Here is a 22,780-nt window from a genome sequence, read left to right on the forward strand (position 1 = left end):
TGGCATGTTCACACTGTCTACGTCATGTTCACGTTTGTTTAAGCCATGTTCAGTCTGGCTTTGTCATGTTCACGTTTGTTTAAGCCATGTTCACTCTGGCTTTGTCATGTTCACGTACAATCATATCTAATTCAATCCATACAGTATCTAAATTTAACCTTTATTTAAGTTTGAAATTTCGAAACTTTTCCAGTGTGACCTTAGATTCAAATTTTTTTCTACCAATGCGCAAATCTATGAATGTGAATGAAGCCAGAGTTATTAATGAAGAAGTCTGTGAACTTTATAAAACAAAAAAATAGCTTACCTCCCCTGAATTTTTTCATTTTAAAGTGGTGTTTTTTTTTATGAAAAAGCTGCTTGCATGGGTATTTTTGAAAATTAAATTAAACAGTAGCCGTTGCACCAGAACTTTGAAAGTTCTAAAATATCATGATATTCGATTTTCATTTCTAGTTTCTGTGATCTAAACGGGACGGACGGACAAAGGACACAAAAACTAATAGCTAGGGCCGCTAAAAAAATAGGAAGAAAGAGAAAGGAGAAAAAAAAAGGAAAGAGTGAGAAAAAACAAATAAACAAGAGATCCATTGGAAGAAAGCGAGGTTCCGGTAGATGAATTAAAAGATGTTTAATGACAGCTAGACTACAGATCTGGACCACCTCGTGACCACTGGCTTCCTCTCTATGCGAATCGTTCTTTTAAGAAACCTGAATCACTCTCTAGTTGAAAGTCTTTCGTTTTCTTTTGTTCTGTTTTTTTCATTGAAAATGATTTTATTTGAAACGTTAATTTGTCAACACCAACTTCCACTGCATCGTTATGTTGTCAATCATCATCAACTTTCAACAGCAGCAGATCATCATAAAAGGAAAAAAAAAACATGAATTAACTTAAGGCGGTTCACAACACATCTACATGCTGCAACTTCTCTTCATAGAAAAAAACAACACTTGGGGGAGGGGGGGGACCAATTAACTGTTAATAACTTTATTTGCCAACTCTATTTTCGTCTGCTAGAGTTCATAGTACAAGTCAATATTCCCGCCATTTTAATCTCTCACAACTTTTGCAGCGCGAGAAAAATAGCGAGCGAGAATCAAGCCAATCACGTGAAAGCGTTTCTCTACGTGTGCGTAATTATGTATCTGTGTGTGTGTGTATTGTAAAGGGAACTAATCTGAAACTCGCAAAAGTAAATGACAAGCAGGCGAAAAGGCTTAATAGACTCCACGCGGCGTTTCCATTGTCGCCAGCATTTAAAACTAAATTTGTCGTAATGGCGCTAAAATGTCATCCACCGAGCAGCTTTGGCTTGTGCGTTGTATTTATATCCTGTCGTGTTTGATAAACTAATTAGCCAGTTAACTATTTTAATGTTACATTCATAATGGTCTTCGTAGGGAACGTGCCAAGAGGTTTCCAGCTGATTCAAACTGTAATGATTGATCTTGTGCACGCTTTTCTTTTCAAAACAATCTAGTCATTTGACTAAAATAAATAAATATATATAAAATTACACCAGATCTCATCTTCTGTAAAGAACGAAAAAATCGTATTCGACACAATGAGAGACACAAAGAGAGACAGACAGACAGAGACTGAGAGAGTTGAGAGACACAGAGAGAGAAAAAGTAAGACAGACAGAGACTGAGAGAGTTGAGAGACACAGAGAGAGAAAAAGTAAGACAGACAGAGACTGAGAGAGTTGAGAGACACAGAGAGAGAAAAAGTAAGACAGACAGAGACAGAGTTGAGACAGAGTGACATACTCAGGGAGATAAAGAGAGAGAGAGACAGAGTGAGAGAGCAAGAGAGACATAGACAAAGTTGAGACAGAGAGAGACACATACAGAAAGAGAGACAGAGACAGAGAAAGTTGAGAGAGAGACATGGAGAGAGAAAAGAGAGACAGACATTGACAGAGTTGAGACACAGAGAGAGATCCCCACACAGAGAAAGAGAGACAGAGAGAGTGGAGGGAGAGACAGATAGAGAGAGCTAGAGACTCTGTCACAGAGAGAGACACTTATATAGAGAGATAGACAGAGAGTGTTGAGAGAGAGACACAGAAAGAGAAAAAGAGAGACAGACATGGACACAGCTGCAGAGAGAGACCGGCAGAGAAAGACACACTCAGAGAGAGAGAGAGAGAGAAAGAGAGGCAGAGAGAGTTGAGAGAGACACAGAGAGAGAGAGAGAGAGAGTTGAGAGAGACACACAGAGAGCGAGAGAGAGAGAGAGAGAGAAAGAGATAGAGATAGAGAGCGATACATGTCTACTCTAATCACAGCCTCAAACTATTATCTACAAGAAAGAAGCGTGCACATATCTAATTAGGTCATGTCAGTGATGCATAAACTACAGGCCGTGGGCCACATCCGGTCCGTGACACTATGCAACATTGTCCCTTGATACACCTGCCCACAAGGACTCGTGTTCTAATGCAATTACAGATAAGAATTGAGATGTTGTGATCAGTTATATTTTGCATGTTTTGAATGTTCCTTCAGACATGAAGATAACTACATCCTAGCCCAAACAAACGCAGGTCAGCGTGGTATGGTGAAGATGACGGCGGATAGGGTTCCGCGCCCGGAATCAGCGTGACCAACGAACGACACTCCAAAGCGCATACCACTCGACCAGATTAATTAAAAATGAGTTGTATAGAAAGTCAGTTTTAAAATGGATATATTTTTAAAAATCTTTCATACTTTTATAATTGGGAGAAAATAAAAGATATATGCGCATCGACCATTTCCCAAAATGACAGAATATGCTTGATCGGATCCCCAATCTAATTGCAAATTCAAGCGAACTAGATGACGGTGCTTCTAATAACCTCTTGCGTTCGCTTTCTTACCTCTTACGGACAGTGCATATTCTTCTTGTTCGGAATAGTTAACCCTAAGACTCCTGGCACTCTAGGTCTTCGGGAGCTGGCAATCTACCTGTCTGAACAATCTGTCTGGAAAAGATCCAAGCTGATGTAAACTTCTATATCTCTTTTACCGATAACTCAGACAATATGTATAAATATAAATAATCATTACCTTTCTCTAAGTCTGATTCTGTAAGACATTTCACTCATTTATTGATTATTGCACTTAAAACCTAGTTTTACCTGTTTCTCCATTTCTGCTTCTTAATTTGCTATGTGACACTTACGTTCTAGGCTAGTATTTCACCTGGTTGGTGACCAGATTTATCCCCCTCCCAATCCCTTTCCTTTTCTCTCGCATCTATGTTGCATCTGCTGGTCACTGCCAGACCAATCGTTATAAGAGGCCTGTACACTGACCTAAGGGCAGTTTAGACCAATAGCCCATCGCCACATCACAGGTCCAAACTTACATAAAGGTTGGTCTTGGTCACTGTCACACTTTAATTGTCATACCTGGTTGGTCACCTCTATGCACCTACAGTCAGGGCTGGTCTTAGGCGGAAAGAGACAAGGGAGGAAAGAGACGAGGGAGGAAATAGACAAGGGAATAATAAGACAAGGGAGGAAAGAGACAAGTGAAGAAAGAGACAAAGGATGAAAGAGACGAGGGAGGAAAGAGACAAGGGAGGAAAGAGACGAGGGAGGAAAGAGACAAGGGAAGAAAGAAACAAGGGAAGAAAGAGACAAGGGAAGAATAAGACAAGGGAGGAAAGAGACAAGTGAAGAAAGAGACAAAGGATGAAAGAGACGAGGGAGGAAAGAGACAATGGAGGAAAGAGACGAGGGAGGAAATAGACAAGGGAAGAATAAGACAAGGGAGGAAAGAGACAAGTGAAGAAAGAGACAAGGGATGAAAGAGACGAGGAAGGAAAGAGACAAGGGAGGAAAGAGACGAGGGAGGAAAGAGACAAGTGAAGAAAGAGACAAGTGAAGAAAGAGACGAGGGAGGAAAGAGACGAGGGAGGAAAGAGACAAGGGAGGAAAGAGACGAGGGAGGAAAGAGACAAGGGAGGAAAGAGACAAGGGAGGAAAGAGACAAGGGAGGAAAGAGACAAGTGAAGAAAGAGACAAAGGATGAAAGAGACAGGGGAAGAAATAGGGGATAAAGATAAATTCGTCTGTTCCTCCAACATCATTGTACTGTCCACTTAACACTCTTGTGAATCATTAGACAAATAAGCGTCTAATACCTACTTCTAGTGCTCTATTGAGGCCATAAGGTCAAATAAAAAAAAACTATTAAGCAAAATATAAAGAGTCTTGTTAGGTACAATTAATAATTGTTTAAAATTTCAACTTGAATGAAGTGGTAAGGATAATGTGTATAATTTTCTAAAAGGAAGAAACCCTACATATTTAGTCGTATTTGTCAATACTGAATGATACATTTTCCTTGTTGGTATCAAACAAAATAATTTATTACCAGTAATTTATAGACAAATTGGTTAATTATTTTTATTGATTCATTTCCTGCCTATGCCAATAAATATTGTACAAACTTTCAACTTCACCCGAGAATGGGCGTGGGAGAATAATGTGTAAATTTTTTTTTTTACCAAACAGACAGACAGACATATATCCTTTGTAAATAAAGTCTGTACGAAATGAAGCTTCGTCTGTTATTTGCGTACTGTCATTTATAGATGAACGTAAAGCTTGGCATCTTTAAGTAGATTCAAGTGTAGTATTGATGTATAGTAGTTGAGATCTGATTTTTTGGTTTAGGGCTAAAGCTTTGGTTGCAATGATGTATGTATTAATCTTCTTTCTTAATGTTTCAAATGTTGAATGTATTTCCATTTCTTTTTTATAACAACGTAACTAGAATCTCAATAAGCCTAAGAGTCTCATCATGTTTTCTCTTTATTTACTCAACAGAGTTAACAAGTAACCAGAAAATTCAAGTGAACAATTCAAAGTCAGAAACGTGAACAACTTTCTCAACACATGAACCGTGTTCAGATATTCATCGTCTTGAGACAGAGCTGAGAACTAGAAGATACGAAGACGCGCAGTTGATTGATACGAGCTGAATAGCGTTAGCCTACAGATTTTAAAGCACCTTCAGACAGTCACACTTTGTCTCCCTACAATGTTACCGCAAGTCTCTACATTTCTCACTCTTCTAGCCATCCTCCACCTGCCCAAATCTTGTCACTCTGAGAACGTCTCCTCAGACCCCGGCTCTGGTGACGCACTGCAGTCTTTGGATGATCTCCGCTGGCAGTCGTTTTCATCTGATGGAAACACCGATGTGGACAAAAGGGTTAGAGAGTTCGTGGGGAAAAGATCGGAGGATCAGTTTTACAATGAAAATGACGCAATAGAGAAGCGGCCAAGGCAGTTTGTAGGGAAACGAACCGAGGACAAAAGAGTTCGTGAATTCGTCGGCAAACGAGTTAGAGAGTTTGTGGGGAAAAGAGACAATGGTGATATAGACACAGACAAGAGGGTCAGAGAGTTTGTGGGGAAACGGAACAGTTACGGGGATGAGTTTGACAACGCAGATGACGTTTACAGATTTCTGGCAGAAAAAAGACCCCGACAATTTGTCGGAAAAAGAAGTGGTCCTTATTTCTATGAAGAAATAATAAATAATGAAAAAAGGCCACGACAATTCGTCGGAAAGAGGAGTAGCCCGTATTTCTATGATGAAATATTGAGCAATGAAAAAAGACCTAGACAATTCGTTGGAAAAAGAGACAATCTAGAGGACATATTTCTTAATGAAGAGAAAAGGCCTCGACAATTCGTTGGCAAGCGCTACATCGCGGACGAAGACTTTCTCATTGATGCCGAGAAGAGACCGAGACAGTTTGTTGGTAAAAGATATAGTTTTGCTTTAGATAACTTGGTAGAAAAACGACCCCGCCAGTTGGTCGGCAAACGAAACTTCGACGAGGTGCTGACCGATGCCGCTCAGAGAAATGCCATTACAAACTACATTCTGCACAGACTCGTCGAGGAGAGTCCTGAACTGATGGACGGAGTCCTTACCGAAGATGGCCAGCTAAGAACCAAAAGGTCAGTCTCAGACTGTGAAGACGACTTGAAAAAGAGCCTGACAGAGTTGTTCAGCCAAGATGGAGACATGAGAGATCGCTTCAGTCTGGACAAAAGAATCCGAGAGTTCGTCGGCAAGCGCAGCCCGTCGTCATGTGTAGATGTTGTGAAACGGGTCAGAGAATTTGTAGGCAAAAGGGCAGAGAAAAGGCCGAGACAATTCCTAGGCAAAAGGTCAACAGACAGCCACACGAAAGGCTCAAGATGACCTTTCAAACCCAACCAACAAGTCTGTTGATCTTCGGGACAGAGTGTCCAGATTAGTTAGACGAAGTTCATGATCTTAAAATTGTCAGCGATTAATTAATTTGGACATTAAATAAAATTAAATAAACTGAAACGCATTTAGAATAGATTATTAAAAGTCTGTTTGGTCTTTGTTTACCTGGCGCCATGCTTACACTGATGTAAAACTCGATGCAGATGAATTTGTTCCATATTATTTTGTCAAGTTACTTTTTTAACTATTGATTATAAAATCATACAATTGAAAAAGATCTTGAACATGTTTAAACTAGACACAACTCAGATCATTAAAGCTGTCTTGTTTCCGACTATATTCAACACTGTTCTTTTATCTGTTTATGGATCGACCAGTATTGTTTTTTAACTATTAAATAGCTACACAAATAAACGACAGATGAAGTTTAACTAAACCTCTCTAGTTCACAGTCAAAGTTTTGAATAATTCAAAGAAGAAATCATGCAAGCCCTAAGTTTTTTAATTTGCTAGTTTTAAAGTACAAAAAAAAAATGATATTTAATGACTAGAGTTGGTTTTTAGTTGTTTTTTTTTTTGCTTATGAGTTGATGGAGTAGCGTTTCAAAAATTATAAAATTGGAACAAATGTGCTCATTACGTGCCCATTACGAAACTATCACAGCTAATTATTAACTGCATATTGAACTGAAATTCAGTTAAATGATGCATACATAATTAATAAGAATTCTTTCATCAATTTTTAAAAGAAATGATAGACCTGCTATACAAAGACAGTTACCTAACTGTTAGTTCTGACTCATAGGAAAACAAAAAGTGAGAAGCTTCTAGATGTAAAGAGAACTGGATGAATTCTGACGAATACATTAAATGTCTGCACGATGACCAGCAGACGATCAAATCAAAAGTTTAGGACAAATTTTAGATGACTGTGAAGACAAGTGTTTTTAAATATCAAGCTAAACATCGTCAGCTCTACAGACTTGCTAGTTAACTAACATGATGACTTATTTGGACTTATTACGAAGAAAGAAACCAAAAAAATACCTTTTAATAAGTATCATAAAATATTGTACAAATGTGTTGAGCTCAGCTCAAGAAAAACACTATTATTGAGTTTACAATTAATTAGCTTGTAATTTATTCAAACCTGTTAGAATTTCAAAACATTTGTCATCTTTTACCATATATTTAGCTGTTTAAGGATTTGTCAAATTAAAAACGAAATATATTAGAAACATCTAGAAAATGTAATGAAAGTTATAGAATTGAAACAAAAATTAATAAAAACTTAATTTGAAGCAAGTGATAGACGCATATTGGTTTGCGGTGGCTGAGTGGTTAAGCGCTTGGCTTCCGAACCTGAGGTCCTGCTGGCCACATGACACCTTGCTCGTTAACCGTTGGCCAAAGAAACAGATGACGGATCATCTCCGCCATAGATCGCAAGGTCTGAAAGGGAAGCTTTTACTTAAATACGCACGCACACACACACACACAAACACGCACACACCCGTACACACATACACACACACCCACATGGTCCTAATGAAACTAATGCCATTCAAGCTGCGTGTTTGTTACAAAGTTATTACAATTTTGTGTTGCTTAAAGTTGCAGTTTACAATTTCCTGTAAGTTTGGGTAAAGCGTTAAAAATAAAAGAAAACTAAACAATAAATGTTGTAATTATTATTTAATATAAAGTGCTTTCAATTCATATAGAATACAGAAGCTACAATTGTCAGGGGGGGGGGGGGTTCTGGCTCATCTAGGGTATGATGTATTTGCCCGGGCTCCCCCTCCTGATCAGTGTAAACCATACAAAGAATGCTCGCAAATAACAGCGAAGTAACTTGAACAACGAATAAATGTCAGCGAAGACAAGATAAAACTAAAACATCCTCCATTAGCCAACAATTGATAACAACGAACAATGCTCCAATAATACATCGTTATAACTGAACAAGGTAGTTCCCTAAGTATCAATTTCATGATGGTGAACCGTACATTAATAATTGTTCAAATAACAATAACCCATATTCCACACACACACTCCATCTCGGCGCCCTACAGAACATCAACTTCATATACCTCCAACAACGATAGTTAACGATACGGCTCCAAGGGCGGAAAGGCGACATTCTTTCCCATAGCCCAAAGCCTAACACCCTGAAACAAAAAGAAAACCTAGATCTAGCGATGCCTCTACAACAAAGAACTTTTCAATAGCGACACCCGTACCGAAAGATCAGCCTATTAATAGAACTATGTACTTACGTACCGTTACAACGGGGAAACAGAAAACCAGCTAACCTAAACATACACATACACAATATTCTAGACATCAACGCACCTAATGCAAACTACTTCCTATACACTAAAACACAAATATTAAACACAACAAGAAAACTTCACGCGCGCACGACCACAATCACACAGTGATTCAAACAAAGCATTAGGATTTATCAAAAGAAATTTCTATAAATCAAAAAAGAACATAAAACTAAAATGTTATTTAACCTTGGTTAGGCCAACAATAGAATATGCATCCTCTGTTTGGGTCCCCTCAACTCAAGAAAACATTAAGAAACTAGAACAGACACAAAATAGAGCAGTGCGATTCATACCAAACGAATATTCACATTTGACTAGAGTAACACCTTTAGTAAAATCACTAAATTTAGAAAGCCTTCAGAATAGAAGACTCAAAAGTAAAGTAGCAATCATACATAAAACACTGAACCATAATCTTGAAATACAAAAACAAAATTTAATAAAATACTCTGAAAGACACAAAGATAAAGGCACATTCCTCGTCCCATATGCTAGGACAAATTTGTACAAATACTCCTTCTTCCCTAGTGCTATTAGAGCATGGAATGGGTTGCCTGAGCTAGCCAGGAAAACCAGTGACTTGGCAGAATTTAAGTCATTGGTTAATATGCATGACTAAATGCATGACGCGTAGGACGTAATCATCTTCTTTTTTGAAGTAACGTCTGTATTATATAAGATAAGATAAGATAAGATAAGTCTCCATTTTATTTGAAACGTTAATTTGTCAACACCAACTTCCTCTGCATCGTTATGTTGTCAATCATCATCAACTTTCAACAGCAGCAGATCATCATAAAAGAAAAAAAAAAATTAAGGCGGTTCACACACATCTACATGCTGCAGATCTTCATAGAAAAAAACAACACTTGGGGGATGGGGAGGGGGGACCAATTAACTGTTAATAACTTTATTTGCCAACTCTATTTTCGTCTGCAAGAGTTCATAGTGCAAGTCAACCGTCGTCAATATTCCCGCCATTGTTATCTCTCACGACTTTTGCAGCGCGAGAAAAATAGCGAGCGAGAATCAAGCCAATCACGTCAAAGCGTTTCTCTGCGTGTGTGTAATTATGTATCTGTGTGTGTGTGTATTGTAAAGGGAACTAATCTGAAACTCGCAAAAGTAAATGACAAGCAGGCGAAAAGGCTTAATAGACTCCACGCGGCGTTTCCATTGACGCCAGCATTTAAAACTAAATTTGTCGTAATGGCGCTAAAATGTCATCCACCGAGCAGCTTTGGCTTGTGCGTTGTATTTATAACCTGTCGTGTTTTATAAACTAATTAGTCAGTTAACTATTTTAATGTTACATTCATGATGGTCTTCGTAATGAACGTGCCAACAGTTTTCCAGCTGATCAAACTGTAATGATTGATCTTGTGCACGCTTTTCTTTTCAAAACAATTTAGTCATTTGACTAAAATAAATAAATATATATATATAATTCTCTTCATGACTCAACAGTTTGGACAAGACGTAAAGGAAAGATCACTCTTTTATTTCTAAAAGTTGGAATAGAGTTACACCACGTAAAAAAAAGAGGGGGGAGAGAACATTCACCCGTCACTTAATAGGAGGACCGGACTTAACCATTGTGACCAAAAAGTCATGGAAAGAGAACAAGTAATCTACTCTGTATTCACCGGTCACTAAATAGCAGGGCGGACTTACTTAACCATTTGGGCTCCAATGCAAAACGGATTTCACGGGGCCCAGTTTGGTTAGGGATACGTATAATAAGTGAAAATTAAGAGTTTGTATTAGAAAATATATTCGTCTTTGCATTTTATTCATTCTTTACTACGCCCAGAATTACTACACGAGAATTCCATGTAGCGAAGTCATACAGTATATCATAAGAATTCTGTTTCCTACATAGATCACGCTCAATAGCAAGAATTACCAAATGTTTCAATCTATCTAAATACGAGAATGTTGACCTCAAGTAATTCTTCATTATTGTGGGGCGCGAGAAGCTTCTTTCACTACATTCCACAATTACGGGTATTGCATTATGCCTTTTTTTTATTGCGCGTAGGATTGGCGTTTTCCATATTGAATGACACCCTAAAATGACATTTTTGTCTCTATATTTAATAAGATTTGTAAGAGTTTTCAAAAGATTTTAATAATTTCCGGATATTTCCAGGACTTTTTCGTCCATTTTGCAATTTCAGGAAATTTCCAGGAGTTCCTTGTAGATAGAGAGAGATAGGCAGAGAGTGTTGAGAGAGTGCCTAAGGACACCGATATCTATCTAGGAAGAAATTACGATTCGCTTCTAGAATTAAAAATAATAATAATAAAAATGACAATCATTAAACATCTGTTAGTGATGTTTAAATTGAGTTGCAGGAAAAAATAGATTTACAAAATGATGTCTTCAGTAAAAAAAAAAAAAAAAAGAATGTAAACATAGGAGACACACAGTGGCGTAGCTGGGGTGGGTGGGAGAGGAGGGGGAGAGAATTTGAAAATTCCCCGGGCCCCCACTCGAAAAAAAGGGGGGGGGGCAAATGAATGTTTTTTTAATTAATTAAATTAAATATTACGAAAAATGCAGGGCCACCAAGAGGTCTGCAAACGATGGAAAGTTCCTAGCTACGCCCCTGGAGGCAGAGATGTGGCTACATTTAAATGTTTCAGTAAAATTCCATAACTGGGGTCGAAAATGGAACTATGTTTTACATACATGGTTAACTTAGATTTAATGCGTACAAAGCTTAATGAATAAACAAAAAAATAGACTGGATGACCTTCGCCTTGCTTTGGCTAATTTAAAGCTTCAAATTTCTAATATTGTAAGACTGCAGCAGTCACAAGGTTCCCATTAGCTTAATTTCTAGTTGTAGTGAATTCAGGGATAATAATGTTTATATTAAAAAAAAAAAACTAAATTTACAATTAAACCTAAAAACAGTAGGCCCCTAACCAAATTCCGAAGATTACGGACGAGTGCAGTGTTTCACATAACGACGTAAACCCAGTTGCGACCTGCATATTTCACCGAATATTGTGTAGACAAAGCCATTGTCTGCTAGAGGTCTATTTAAGTTTTCTTTCCGTCTTTTGCGCCTGTCTTCAATAATGGCTTTTCTTTGAGTCTCAAATGTTTGTTCCGCAGCTTTTGTGAGAGCTCTTCAACTGTCTCTCTCAGAGGCCATCTGCTGTCACAGAATGCTGCCAGGTACTTACCTCTATGCCAGTGAGGGCGAAATGGCGCCTGAATGGATCTTTACAGCGCTTACGGGGAGCACCTCTGTAACTCCGTCCTACTCTAAGCTTGCCTAAGAAGATCGCCTTTGGCATGCGGTCGTCTCCCACGCGGGATAAGTGTTATTGACAGCATACAAATTAATAAATAAATGACATTTTGTTCAAATTTGCCTTCTTAGGCTTCTTTATAACAACTAACAACTAAAAATAAAAATAAACGATAAACTATTATGTAAATCCATTGCGTCAATATAGCACATAGGTACGTCCATTGAGACAACGTTAATTCCCTTCATTATAACTTAAGGTGACACACAATTATAAGTGGACAACGTTAATTCCCTTCATTATAACTTAAGGTGACACAATTATAAGTGGATAGCTGAAAGCGGATGAAGGGAAGATGATAAGTAAGATACAATTAGAAATGAAAGATACAGCCACAACAAGCACATTGTCTATCAATTTAATCTATTTATCTCTTACTATCTCAATCTGTTTGACGTTATTACAATGTGTAAAAAAGTAAAGTTCCCCTTTCAGACCTTCTGACCTACAGGGTTGATGATGTAAAGGTCATTTGTTTCTGTAGCTCACGGTTAACGAGGGTGTCATGTGGCCAGCACAGCGACCAATCGCCTATACTTTTTCCAATTCAACGTCATTAGAGATGGGTGGGCTCAGAGGGGCCCTAAAGATCCCGAAATTAAAAATCCCAGTCTTCACTGGGATTCGAACCAGGGACCCCTCGGCTCAGAAGTCAAGCGATTCACCACTCAGCCACCATATTGCTATGTGTGTAGATATTTTATTGTCTTCGCCTCCCCATGCAAACAACGCTTATTGCCTTTCTCTCAATCGTCTCCCTTGTACTGTACCTCTCGCTTAGGAAAGTTTTAATTTGTCTTTACCAGCTGGTCACCCCTGAGGAGTTCACGGATGTGCATCGGTCAATCTAATGGACAGGTCCCTGATCGCCACAGCTGGCCAGTAGCATGGCCCAGCTTTTATACGGAATATTGAACTCTAGAATTCGAATGACTTCAGTTTTGCTGTGCATACAATACCGGCAACATTTTAATCATAGTACTCGTGTTAGCAATATGTTATAATTTTACACAAAAATTGCTAAATCACACTTTATTAAAAGTGGGAGGGGCAGGGTCTGCCTCTTTGTATTGGTGAAATAAAATTATTGATAGTTTAAAGTTTAAATGGTTTATTATGGACGTAGCCCACCCCCTCTTTATATATATATATATATATATATATATATATATATATATATATATATATATATATTTCAATAAACGGGCCACTATTGAACTATCCCCTTAACAAACCTTTTAGTTCGTGAATTATTGTGTTTGCTTCAAATATTGTATAACTTTTCAGTTATTGAATTCTATAAATAGTACCTTTGGTTTTGTGTGGATACAACTTCTGACACACTCACACTTTTGATAGGCCCGTATATTCCTCGTTACATTAGTTAGAACTTTAAAATAAATTATAGCTTTAGAATAGAAGCATACTTATAGATCTAATCGTTTTAGAATTGTGCTAAAGTGCTATAGATTGTCATTAACTATAGTCTTTACATTTGAAATAGTTGTAATTTTCTACACACGCACACACACACACACACACACACACACACACACACACACACACACACACTGGCTGCCTGGTCGTGCGGTTTGCGCGCTGGACTGTCGTTCGGATTTATCGACGGTCGAGGGTTCAAACCCTGCCCGCTCCCATCCCCCGTCGTCCTGCGGGAGGTTTGGACTAGGAAGTAAACTATCTTCAACTCTGAAGAAACATCCGAAACATGTAAAACAAACAAACAAACACACATGCACGCACGCACGCGCGCGCGCGCGCGCGCGCGCGCGATTAATACAGATGTAAAAGCACATTTGATAATCACACTGATCTAAAGATAATCCTCCACATTTGATAATCACACTGATCTTAGGATAATCCTTCACATTCAGTCTGACAATAAATTACATCTAGAGGAGAATTACATTATACAATTACATTAAAGATCTAGATCTGTGTAGAAATATACATCATTAAACAGAGGCGTAACTGCGGTGGGGGAGGGAGGGGAAGAATTTGTAAATCCCCCAGTCCCCCACAGGAGTGTTGTTTTACATTAAATATTACGCAAAATGAAAAGAGTTCAAGCCTCCTCCCCTGGGCTCCCAAATGGTGGAAAATTCCTAGCTACGCCACTGTAAATAAATAAGAAATTACTCACCAAAAACGTGTTAATAAGTGCTTAAGCGGAAGGATTTATTGTTTTGTTCTTAGACATTAAAATGTCGGCTTTCAAATACATATTTGGTAGAAATTGGTGAATTTAATCGGTGCGCTTTCGATCTTGAAAATGGCTTAGTTTTCCTAGGCTTAAAATACATATGTATAGATGAAATGTTCGAATTTTATCGGGTAAAATTCGTGATCATTATTATGATTGGTCAAGACCAAGAGTTTGTTGTATACTAGATTGCTAATACATCATAGCAAGCATATCACAATCAAAAGCTATATTTATAAAAATTTTTTTTATATTTGAGACAGTGAAAGTTGAAAAAAAAGTGCCTTTCAAATATGTTCCCGATTCCTTTGTATTACCTGGGAATAAAGACGAGTGCAAAGTAAATAGGTCAGTCATGTATTTGTAACAGTGCCGTCTGTTTGACCTTCCACCATGAACACTTTTTATATGTTACTGTTGTGCATGTCATGGCTTAGCTTAGTCTGTCTCAAGGGAACAAAGGATGGGGCTCCTGGTTTAAACTTCGTTGTAAATCATTGACCACCAGTACATGGACTACATGTGGCACACTCTTTCTGAGGGAAAGGAATGAGGGGGGGGGGGAGAAGAGTACAGAGTGACGTCACCCAATGGTGCTCTGAGTTAAGGTCGATACATCACGTCTAACAGAACAATTCTTTCACAAGCAGGAGAGGTAAGTAGAGAAATAGAGGGAAAGAGACAATCGTAAAAAAGAGACAAGGGAAGAAAGAGATAAGGGAGAAAAGAGACAAGGGAAGAAAAGAAACAAGGGAAGAAAGAAACAAGGGAAGAAAGAAACAAGGGAAGAAAGAGACAATGGAGGAAAGAGACAAGGGAGGAAAGAGACAAGGGAGGAGAGAGACAAGGGAAGAAAGAGACATGAGAAGAAAGAGACAAGGGAGGAAAGAGACAAGGGAGGAAAGAGACAAGGGAGGAGAGAGACAAGGGAAGAAAGAGACATGAGAAGAAAGAGACAAGGGAGGAAAGAGACAAGGGAAGAAAGAGACAATGGAGGAAAGAGACAAGGGAGGAGAGAGACAAGGGAAGAAAGAGACATGAGAAGAAAGAGACAAGGGAGGAAAGAGACAAGGGAAGAAAGAGACATGAGAAGAAAGAGACAAGGGAGGAAAGAGACAAGGGAGGAAAGAGACAAGGGAGGAGAGAGACAAGGGAAGAAAGAGACATGAGAAGAAAGAGACAAGGGAGGAAAGAGACAAGGGAAGAAAGAGACAATGGAGGAAAGAGACAAGGGAGGAGAGAGACAAGGGAAGAAAGAGACATGAGAAGAAAGAGACAAGGGAGGAAAGAGACAAGGGAGGAAAGAGACAAGGGAAGAAAGAGACATGGGAAGAAAGAGACAAGGGAGGAAAGAGACAAGGGAAGAAAGAGACAAGGGAGGAGAGAGACAAGGGAGGAAAGAGACAAGGGAAGAAAGAGACAAGGGAGGAAAGAGACAAAGGAAGAAAAGAAACAAGGGAAGAAAGAGACAACAGAAGAAAGAGACAAGGGAGGAAAGAGACAAGGGAGAAAAGAGACAATGGAAGAAAGAGACAAGGGAGGAAAGAGGCAAGGGAAGAAAGAGACAAGGGAAGAAAGAGACAAGGGAGGAGAGAGACAAGGGAAGAAAGAGACATGGGAAGAAAGAGACAAGGGAGGAAAGAGACAATGGAAGAAAGAGACAAGGGAGGAAAGAGGCAAGGGAAGAAAGAGACAAGGGAAGAAAGAGACAAGGGAGGAGAGAGACAAGGGAAGAAAGAGACATGGGAAGAAAGAGACAAGGGAGGAAAGAGACAAGGGAAGAAATAGGGGATAAAGATAAATTCTTCTTTTCCTCCAACATCATTGTACTGTCCACTTAACACTCTTATGAATAATTAGACAAATAAGCGTCTTATACCTACTTCTAGTGCCCTATTGAGGCCACAAGGCCATAAAAAAACTAAAAAAAGCAAAATATAAAAGTCCTTTTTAAAAAACAAAGAAAGAACTATGTTTCTCATTTGACTAAATGGTTAATTAATTTAATAAATTCATGTCATGTTTAAAATTTTAACTTGATCCGAAAAACGGGTGTGGGAGAAATTACGTGTTCAATTTTTCTAAGAGAAAGAAACCCTACATATTGAGCCGTATTTGTTAATACTGAATGATACATTTTGACTTGTTAGTATTAAACAAGATAATTAATGACCAGTAATTTATTGACAAATTGGTTGTTTATGTTTATTGATTCATGTCTTGTCTACGCCAATGATTAATTGTGCAAAGTTTCAACTTCACAGAGAATGGGTGTGGGAGAAATAATGATGTGGATGGACATTTTTACCAAACAAACAGACATAATGAGTTCCTATAAGCTTTGTAAAGTCAATATAAAATGAAGCTTAATCTGTTTTTTGTTTTTTTGTGTGTACGTCATTTCTAGATGAACGTAAAGCTTTAAGTAGATTAAAGTGTAGAATTGGGATATATAAGTTGAAGAAACACCACTAGCTACAGAGACATTTGTATTCTTATACAATTCAGAACTGATTTTGTAATTGTTTTAGTGCTGAAGCTTTAGTAATAATGATGTGGTAACATATAGTTGTTGTGTTCCCTAGATTTGTCTTCTTTCTTAATTTTTACAATTTTAAATGTATTTCTTTTTTATAACAACGTAACTAGAACCTCAATAAGCCTAAGAGTCTCATCATGTTTTCTCTTTATTTACTCAACAGAGTTAACAAGTAACCAGAAAATTCAAGTGAACAATTGAAAGCCAGAGACGTGAACAACTTCCTCAACACATGAACCGTGTTCAGATATTCATCGTCTTGAGACAGAGCTGAGAACTAGAAGATACGAAGACGAGCAGTTGATTGAGACGAGCTGAATAGCGTTAGCCTACAGATTTTAAAGCACCTTCAGACAGTCACACTTTGTCTCCCTACAATGTTACCGCAAGTCTCTACATTTCTCACTCTTCTAGCCATCCTCCACCTGCCCAAATCTTGTCACTCTGAGAACGTCTCCTCAGACCCCGGCTCTGGTGACGCACTGCAGTCTTTGGATGATCTCCGCTGGCAGTCGTTTTCATCTGATGGAAACACCGATGTGGACAAAAGGGTTAGAGAGTTCGTGGGGAAAAGATCGGAGGATCAGTTTTACAATGAAAATGACGCAATAGAGAAGCGGCCAAGGCAGTTTGTAGAGAAACGAACCGAGGACAAAAGAGTTCGTGAATTCGTCGGCAAACGAGTTAGAGAGTTCGTGGGGAAAAGAGACATTGGTGATATAGACATAGAAAAGAGGGTCAGAGAGTTTGTGGGGAAAAGAGACATTGGTGATATAGACATAGAAAAGAGGGTCAGAGAGTTTGTGGGGAAAAGAGACAATGGTGATATAAACATAGAAAAGAGGGTCAGAGAGTTTGTGGGGAAAAGAGACAATGGTGATATAAACATAGAAAAGAGGGTCAGAGAGTTTGTGGGGAAAAGAGACGATGGTGATATAGACATAGAAAAGAGGGTCAGAGAGTTTGTTGGGAAAAGAGACATTGGTGATATAGACATAGAAAAGAGGGTCAGAGAGTTTGTGGGGAAAAGAGACAATGGTGATATAGACATAGAAAAGAGGGTCAGAGAGTTTGTGGGGAAAAGAGACAATGATGATATAAACATAGAAAAGAGGGTCAGAGAGTTTGTGGGGAAAAGAGACAATGGTGATATAAACATAGAAAAGAGGGTCAGAGAGTTTGTGGGGAAAAGAGACAATGGTGATATAGACATAGAAAAGAGGGTCAGAGAGTTTGTGGGGAAAAGAGACATTGGTGATATAGACATAGAAAAGAGGGTCAGAGAGTTTGTGGGGAAAAGAGACATTGGTGATATAGACATAGAAAAGAGGGTCAGAGAGTTTGTGGGGAAAAGAGACATTGGTGATATAGACATAGAAAAGAGGGTCAGAGAGTTTGTGGGGAAAAGAGACGATGGTGACATAGACATAGAAAAGAGGGTCAGAGAGTTTGTGGGGAAAAGAGACGATGGTGATATAAACATAGAAAAGAGGGTCAGAGAGTTTGTGGGGAAAAGAGACATTGGTGATATAAACATAGAAAAGAGGGTCAGAGAGTTTGTGGGGAAAAGAGACGATGGTGATATAGACATAGAAAAGAGGGTCAGAGAGTTTGTGGGGAAAAGAGACATTGGTGATATAGACATAGAAAAGAGGGTCAGAGAGTTTGTGGGGAAAAGAGACATTGGTGATATAGACATAGACAAGAGGGTCAGAGAGTTTGTGGGGAAAAGAGACATTGGTGATATAGACATAGAAAAGAGGGTCAGAGAGTTTGTGGGGAAAAGAGACGATGGTGACATAGACATAGAAAAGAGGGTCAGAGAGTTTGTGGGGAAAAGAGACGATGGTGATATAAACATAGAAAAGAGGGTCAGAGAGTTTGTGGGGAAAAGAGACATTGGTGATATAAACATAGAAAAGAGGGTCAGAGAGTTTGTGGGGAAAAGAGACGATGGTGATATAGACATAGAAAAGAGGGTCAGAGAGTTTGTGGGGAAAAGAGACGATGGTGATAGAGACATAGAAAAGAGGGTCAGAGAGTTTGTGGGGAAAAGAGACATTGGTGATATAAACATAGAAAAGAGGGTCAGAGAGTTTGTGGGGAAAAGAGACATTGGTGATATAGACATAGAAAAGAGGGTCAGAGAGTTTGTGGGGAAAAGAGACAATGGTGACATAGACATAGAAAAGAGGGTCAGAGAGTTTGTGGGGAAAAGAGACGATGGTGATATAAACATAGAAAAGAGGGTCAGAGAGTTTGTGGGGAAAAGAGACAATGGTGATATAAACATAGAAAAGAGGGTCAGAGAGTTTGTGGGGAAAAGAGACAATGGTTATATAGACATAGACAAGAGGGTCAGAGACTTTGTGGGGAAAAGAGACAATGGTGATATAGACATAGAAAAGAGGGTCAGAGAGTTTGTGGGGAAAAGAGACAATGGTGATATAGACATAGAAAAGAGGGTCAGAGAGTTTGTGGGGAAAAGAGACGATGGTGATATAAACATAGAAAAGAGGGTCAGAGAGTTTGTGGGGAAAAGAGACAATGGTGATATAGACATAGAAAAGAGGGTCAGAGAGTTTGTGGGGAAAAGAGACAATGGTAATATAGACATAGACAAGAGGGTCAGAGAGTTTGTGGGGAAAAGAGACAATGGTGATATAAACATAGAAAAGAGGGTCAGAGAGTTTGTGGGGAAAAGAGACAATGGTGATATAAACATAGAAAAGAGGGTCAGAGAGTTTGTGGGGAAAAGAGACGATGGTGATATAGACATAGAAAAGAGGGTCAGAGAGTTTGTTGGGAAAAGAGACATTGGTGATATAGACATAGAAAAGAGGGTCAGAGAGTTTGTGGGGAAAAGAGACAATGGTGATATAGACATAGAAAAGAGGGTCAGAGAGTTTGTGGGGAAAAGAGACAATGATGATATAAACATAGAAAAGAGGGTCAGAGAGTTTGTGGGGAAAAGAGACAATGGTGATATAAACATAGAAAAGAGGGTCAGAGAGTTTGTGGGGAAAAGAGACAATGGTGATATAGACATAGAAAAGAGGGTCAGAGAGTTTGTGGGGAAAAGAGACATTGGTGATATAGACATAGAAAAGAGGGTCAGAGAGTTTGTGGGGAAAAGAGACATTGGTGATATAGACATAGAAAAGAGGGTCAGAGAGTTTGTGGGGAAAAGAGACATTGGTGATATAGACATAGAAAAGAGGGTCAGAGAGTTTGTGGGGAAAAGAGACGATGGTGACATAGACATAGAAAAGAGGGTCAGAGAGTTTGTGGGGAAAAGAGACGATGGTGATATAAACATAGAAAAGAGGGTCAGAGAGTTTGTGGGGAAAAGAGACATTGGTGATATAAACATAGAAAAGAGGGTCAGAGAGTTTGTGGGGAAAAGAGACGATGGTGATATAGACATAGAAAAGAGGGTCAGAGAGTTTGTGGGGAAAAGAGACATTGGTGATATAGACATAGAAAAGAGGGTCAGAGAGTTTGTGGGGAAAAGAGACATTGGTGATATAGACATAGACAAGAGGGTCAGAGAGTTTGTGGGGAAAAGAGACATTGGTGATATAGACATAGAAAAGAGGGTCAGAGAGTTTGTGGGGAAAAGAGACGATGGTGACATAGACATAGAAAAGAGGGTCAGAGAGTTTGTGGGGAAAAGAGACGATGGTGATATAAACATAGAAAAGAGGGTCAGAGAGTTTGTGGGGAAAAGAGACATTGGTGATATAAACATAGAAAAGAGGGTCAGAGAGTTTGTGGGGAAAAGAGACGATGGTGATATAGACATAGAAAAGAGGGTCAGAGAGTTTGTGGGGAAAAGAGACGATGGTGATAGAGACATAGAAAAGAGGGTCAGAGAGTTTGTGGGGAAAAGAGACATTGGTGATATAAACATAGAAAAGAGGGTCAGAGAGTTTGTGGGGAAAAGAGACATTGGTGATATAGACATAGAAAAGAGGGTCAGAGAGTTTGTGGGGAAAAGAGACAATGGTGACATAGACATAGAAAAGAGGGTCAGAGAGTTTGTGGGGAAAAGAGACGATGGTGATATAAACATAGAAAAGAGGGTCAGAGAGTTTGTGGGGAAAAGAGACAATGGTGATATAAACATAGAAAAGAGGGTCAGAGAGTTTGTGGGGAAAAGAGACAATGGTTATATAGACATAGACAAGAGGGTCAGAGACTTTGTGGGGAAAAGAGACAATGGTGATATAGACATAGAAAAGAGGGTCAGAGAGTTTGTGGGGAAAAGAGACAATGGTGATATAGACATAGAAAAGAGGGTCAGAGAGTTTGTGGGGAAAAGAGACGATGGTGATATAAACATAGAAAAGAGGGTCAGAGAGTTTGTGGGGAAAAGAGACAATGGTGATATAGACATAGAAAAGAGGGTCAGAGAGTTTGTGGGGAAAAGAGACAATGGTAATATAGACATAGACAAGAGGGTCAGAGAGTTTGTGGGGAAAAGAGACAATGGTGATATAGACATAGAAAAGAGGGTCAGAGAGTTTGTGGGGAAAAGAGACGATGGTGATATAGACATAGAAAAGAGGGTCAGAGAGTTTGTGGGGAAAAGAGACGATGGTGATATAGACATAGAAAAGAGGGTCAGAGAGTTTGTGGGGAAAAGAGACGATGGTGATATAGACATAGAAAAGAGGGTCAGAGAGTTTGTGGGGAAAAGAGACATTGGTGATATAGACATAGAAAAGAGGGTCAGAGAGTTTGTGGGGAAAAGAGACAATGGTGATATAGACATAGACAAGAGGGTCAGAGAGTTAAAATTAAATAAACTGAAACGCATTTAGAATAGATTATTAAAAGTCTGTTTGGTCTTTGTTTACCTGGCGCCATGCTTACACTGATGTCAAACTCGATGCAGATGAATTTGTTCCATATTATTTTGTCAAGTTACTTTTTTAACTATTGATTATAAAATCATACAATTGAAAAAGATCTTGAACATGTTTAAACTAGACACAATTCAGATCATTAAAGTTGTCTTGTTACCGACTATATTTAACACTGTTCTTTTATTTGTTCATGGTTCGATTGCTATTGTCGTCTATCTACTATTTAGCTACACAAATAAACGACAGTTGAAGTTTAACTAAACCTCTCTAGTTCAAAGTTTAAAGTTTAAAAAATTTGCAGAAGAAATTCTACTAGCCAAAGTTTTTACATTTGCTAGTTTCAATGTACAAAAAAAAAGCATTGATATTTAAAGCTTATATTTGTTTTTAGTTTATTTTTTTCTTATGAGTTGGAGCAGGGTTTCAAAAATTATGAAAATGAAGCAAATGTACTCATTATGTGCTCATTACGAAACTATCACAGCTAATTATTAACTGCATATTGAACTGAAACTCAGGTACATGGTGCATACATAACAATTAAGAATTCTTTCATCACTTTTCAAAAGAAATGATAGACCTCCTATACAAAGACAGTTACCTAACTGTTAGTTCTGACTCACAGTAAAAAAAAAAAAGAGAAGCTTCTAGATCTGAATGAAAGTTTTGGAAGGGAACTGGGTTGCTTCTCTGACGAATTCATGAAATGCTCAGCACAATGTGCAGCAGACCATCAAATGGAAACAAAAGACTAGAGCGACTTTTAGATGACTGTGAAGACAAGTGTTGTAAAATATCGAGCTAAACATTAGCCAATATGAAGATTCAAACTGTCAACCTTTCAAGCGTCAGCTCTACAGACTTGTAGTGAACTCAATCCATGGCACATGATGACTTAGTTGGACTTATTACGAAGAAAGAAACCACAAAAATACCTTTTAATATTATCAACAAATACTGCAAACATTTGTTAAGAGTAAATAAAATAAAAATAAATGCAAATATAATAAAAATTATTTGTTTCAATTTATAAACAAAAACATTTTTTTCCTATTTATTCCAAGTTAGTGCAAATGAAATCTGCTCAGAAAAAAATATATTGTTACGTTTACAATTAATTAGCTTGTCATTTATTCAAACCTGTCAGAATTTCAAAAACTTTTCAACTTTTGCAATGAGTTTAGCGTTTTGTGGATTTGTCAGATTAAAAACAAAATATATTAGAAACATGTAACGGGTAAAATCAATATGAACT

General features: G+C 38.3%; 2 protein-coding genes and 1 long non-coding RNA gene across 4 annotated transcripts in view; 2 read left to right on the plus strand and 1 right to left on the minus strand.

Moving 5' to 3' along the window:
- Positions 1-6,570, plus strand: part of LOC106054159 (protein PRQFV-amide-like) — an 88,206-nt gene extending 81,636 nt beyond the window's left edge. Inside the window, exon 2 of the mRNA XM_013209917.2 lies at positions 4,827-6,570. Within this exon, the coding sequence (XP_013065371.2) occupies positions 5,041-6,219 (1,179 nt within the window). The 5' untranslated portion in view covers positions 4,827-5,040 and the 3' untranslated portion in view covers positions 6,220-6,570. The remainder of the gene's footprint in view (positions 1-4,826) is intronic.
- LOC129925682 (uncharacterized) lies at positions 615-8,648 on the minus strand. Its single transcript, XR_008777376.1, has 3 exons — positions 8,515-8,648; positions 2,868-2,972; positions 615-843 (listed from the first exon to the last, which is right to left on the minus strand). It is a non-coding gene; the product is annotated as an uncharacterized LOC129925682 (long non-coding RNA).
- Positions 8,649-16,495: 7,847 nt separating this feature from the next.
- Positions 16,496-21,688, plus strand: LOC106064703 (protein PRQFV-amide-like). Of its 2 annotated transcripts, none has more exons than XM_013223306.2 (2): positions 16,496-16,673; positions 16,818-21,688. In XM_013223306.2, the coding sequence occupies exon 2, from the start codon at positions 17,032-17,034 to the stop codon at positions 21,478-21,480; it is 4,449 nt and encodes a 1,482-aa protein (XP_013078760.2). In that variant the 5' UTR covers positions 16,496-16,673; positions 16,818-17,031; the 3' UTR covers positions 21,481-21,688. The 2 variants fall into 2 exon arrangements, with proteins under 2 accessions (XP_013078760.2, XP_055884004.1); XM_056028029.1 differs by having other exon boundaries at positions 16,496-16,659.
- The last annotated feature ends 1,092 nt before the right edge of the window (positions 21,689-22,780 follow it).

This window comes from Biomphalaria glabrata, chromosome 4, assembly GCF_947242115.1.
Source record: "Biomphalaria glabrata chromosome 4, xgBioGlab47.1, whole genome shotgun sequence".
Taxonomy (NCBI): domain Eukaryota; kingdom Metazoa; phylum Mollusca; class Gastropoda; family Planorbidae; genus Biomphalaria; species Biomphalaria glabrata.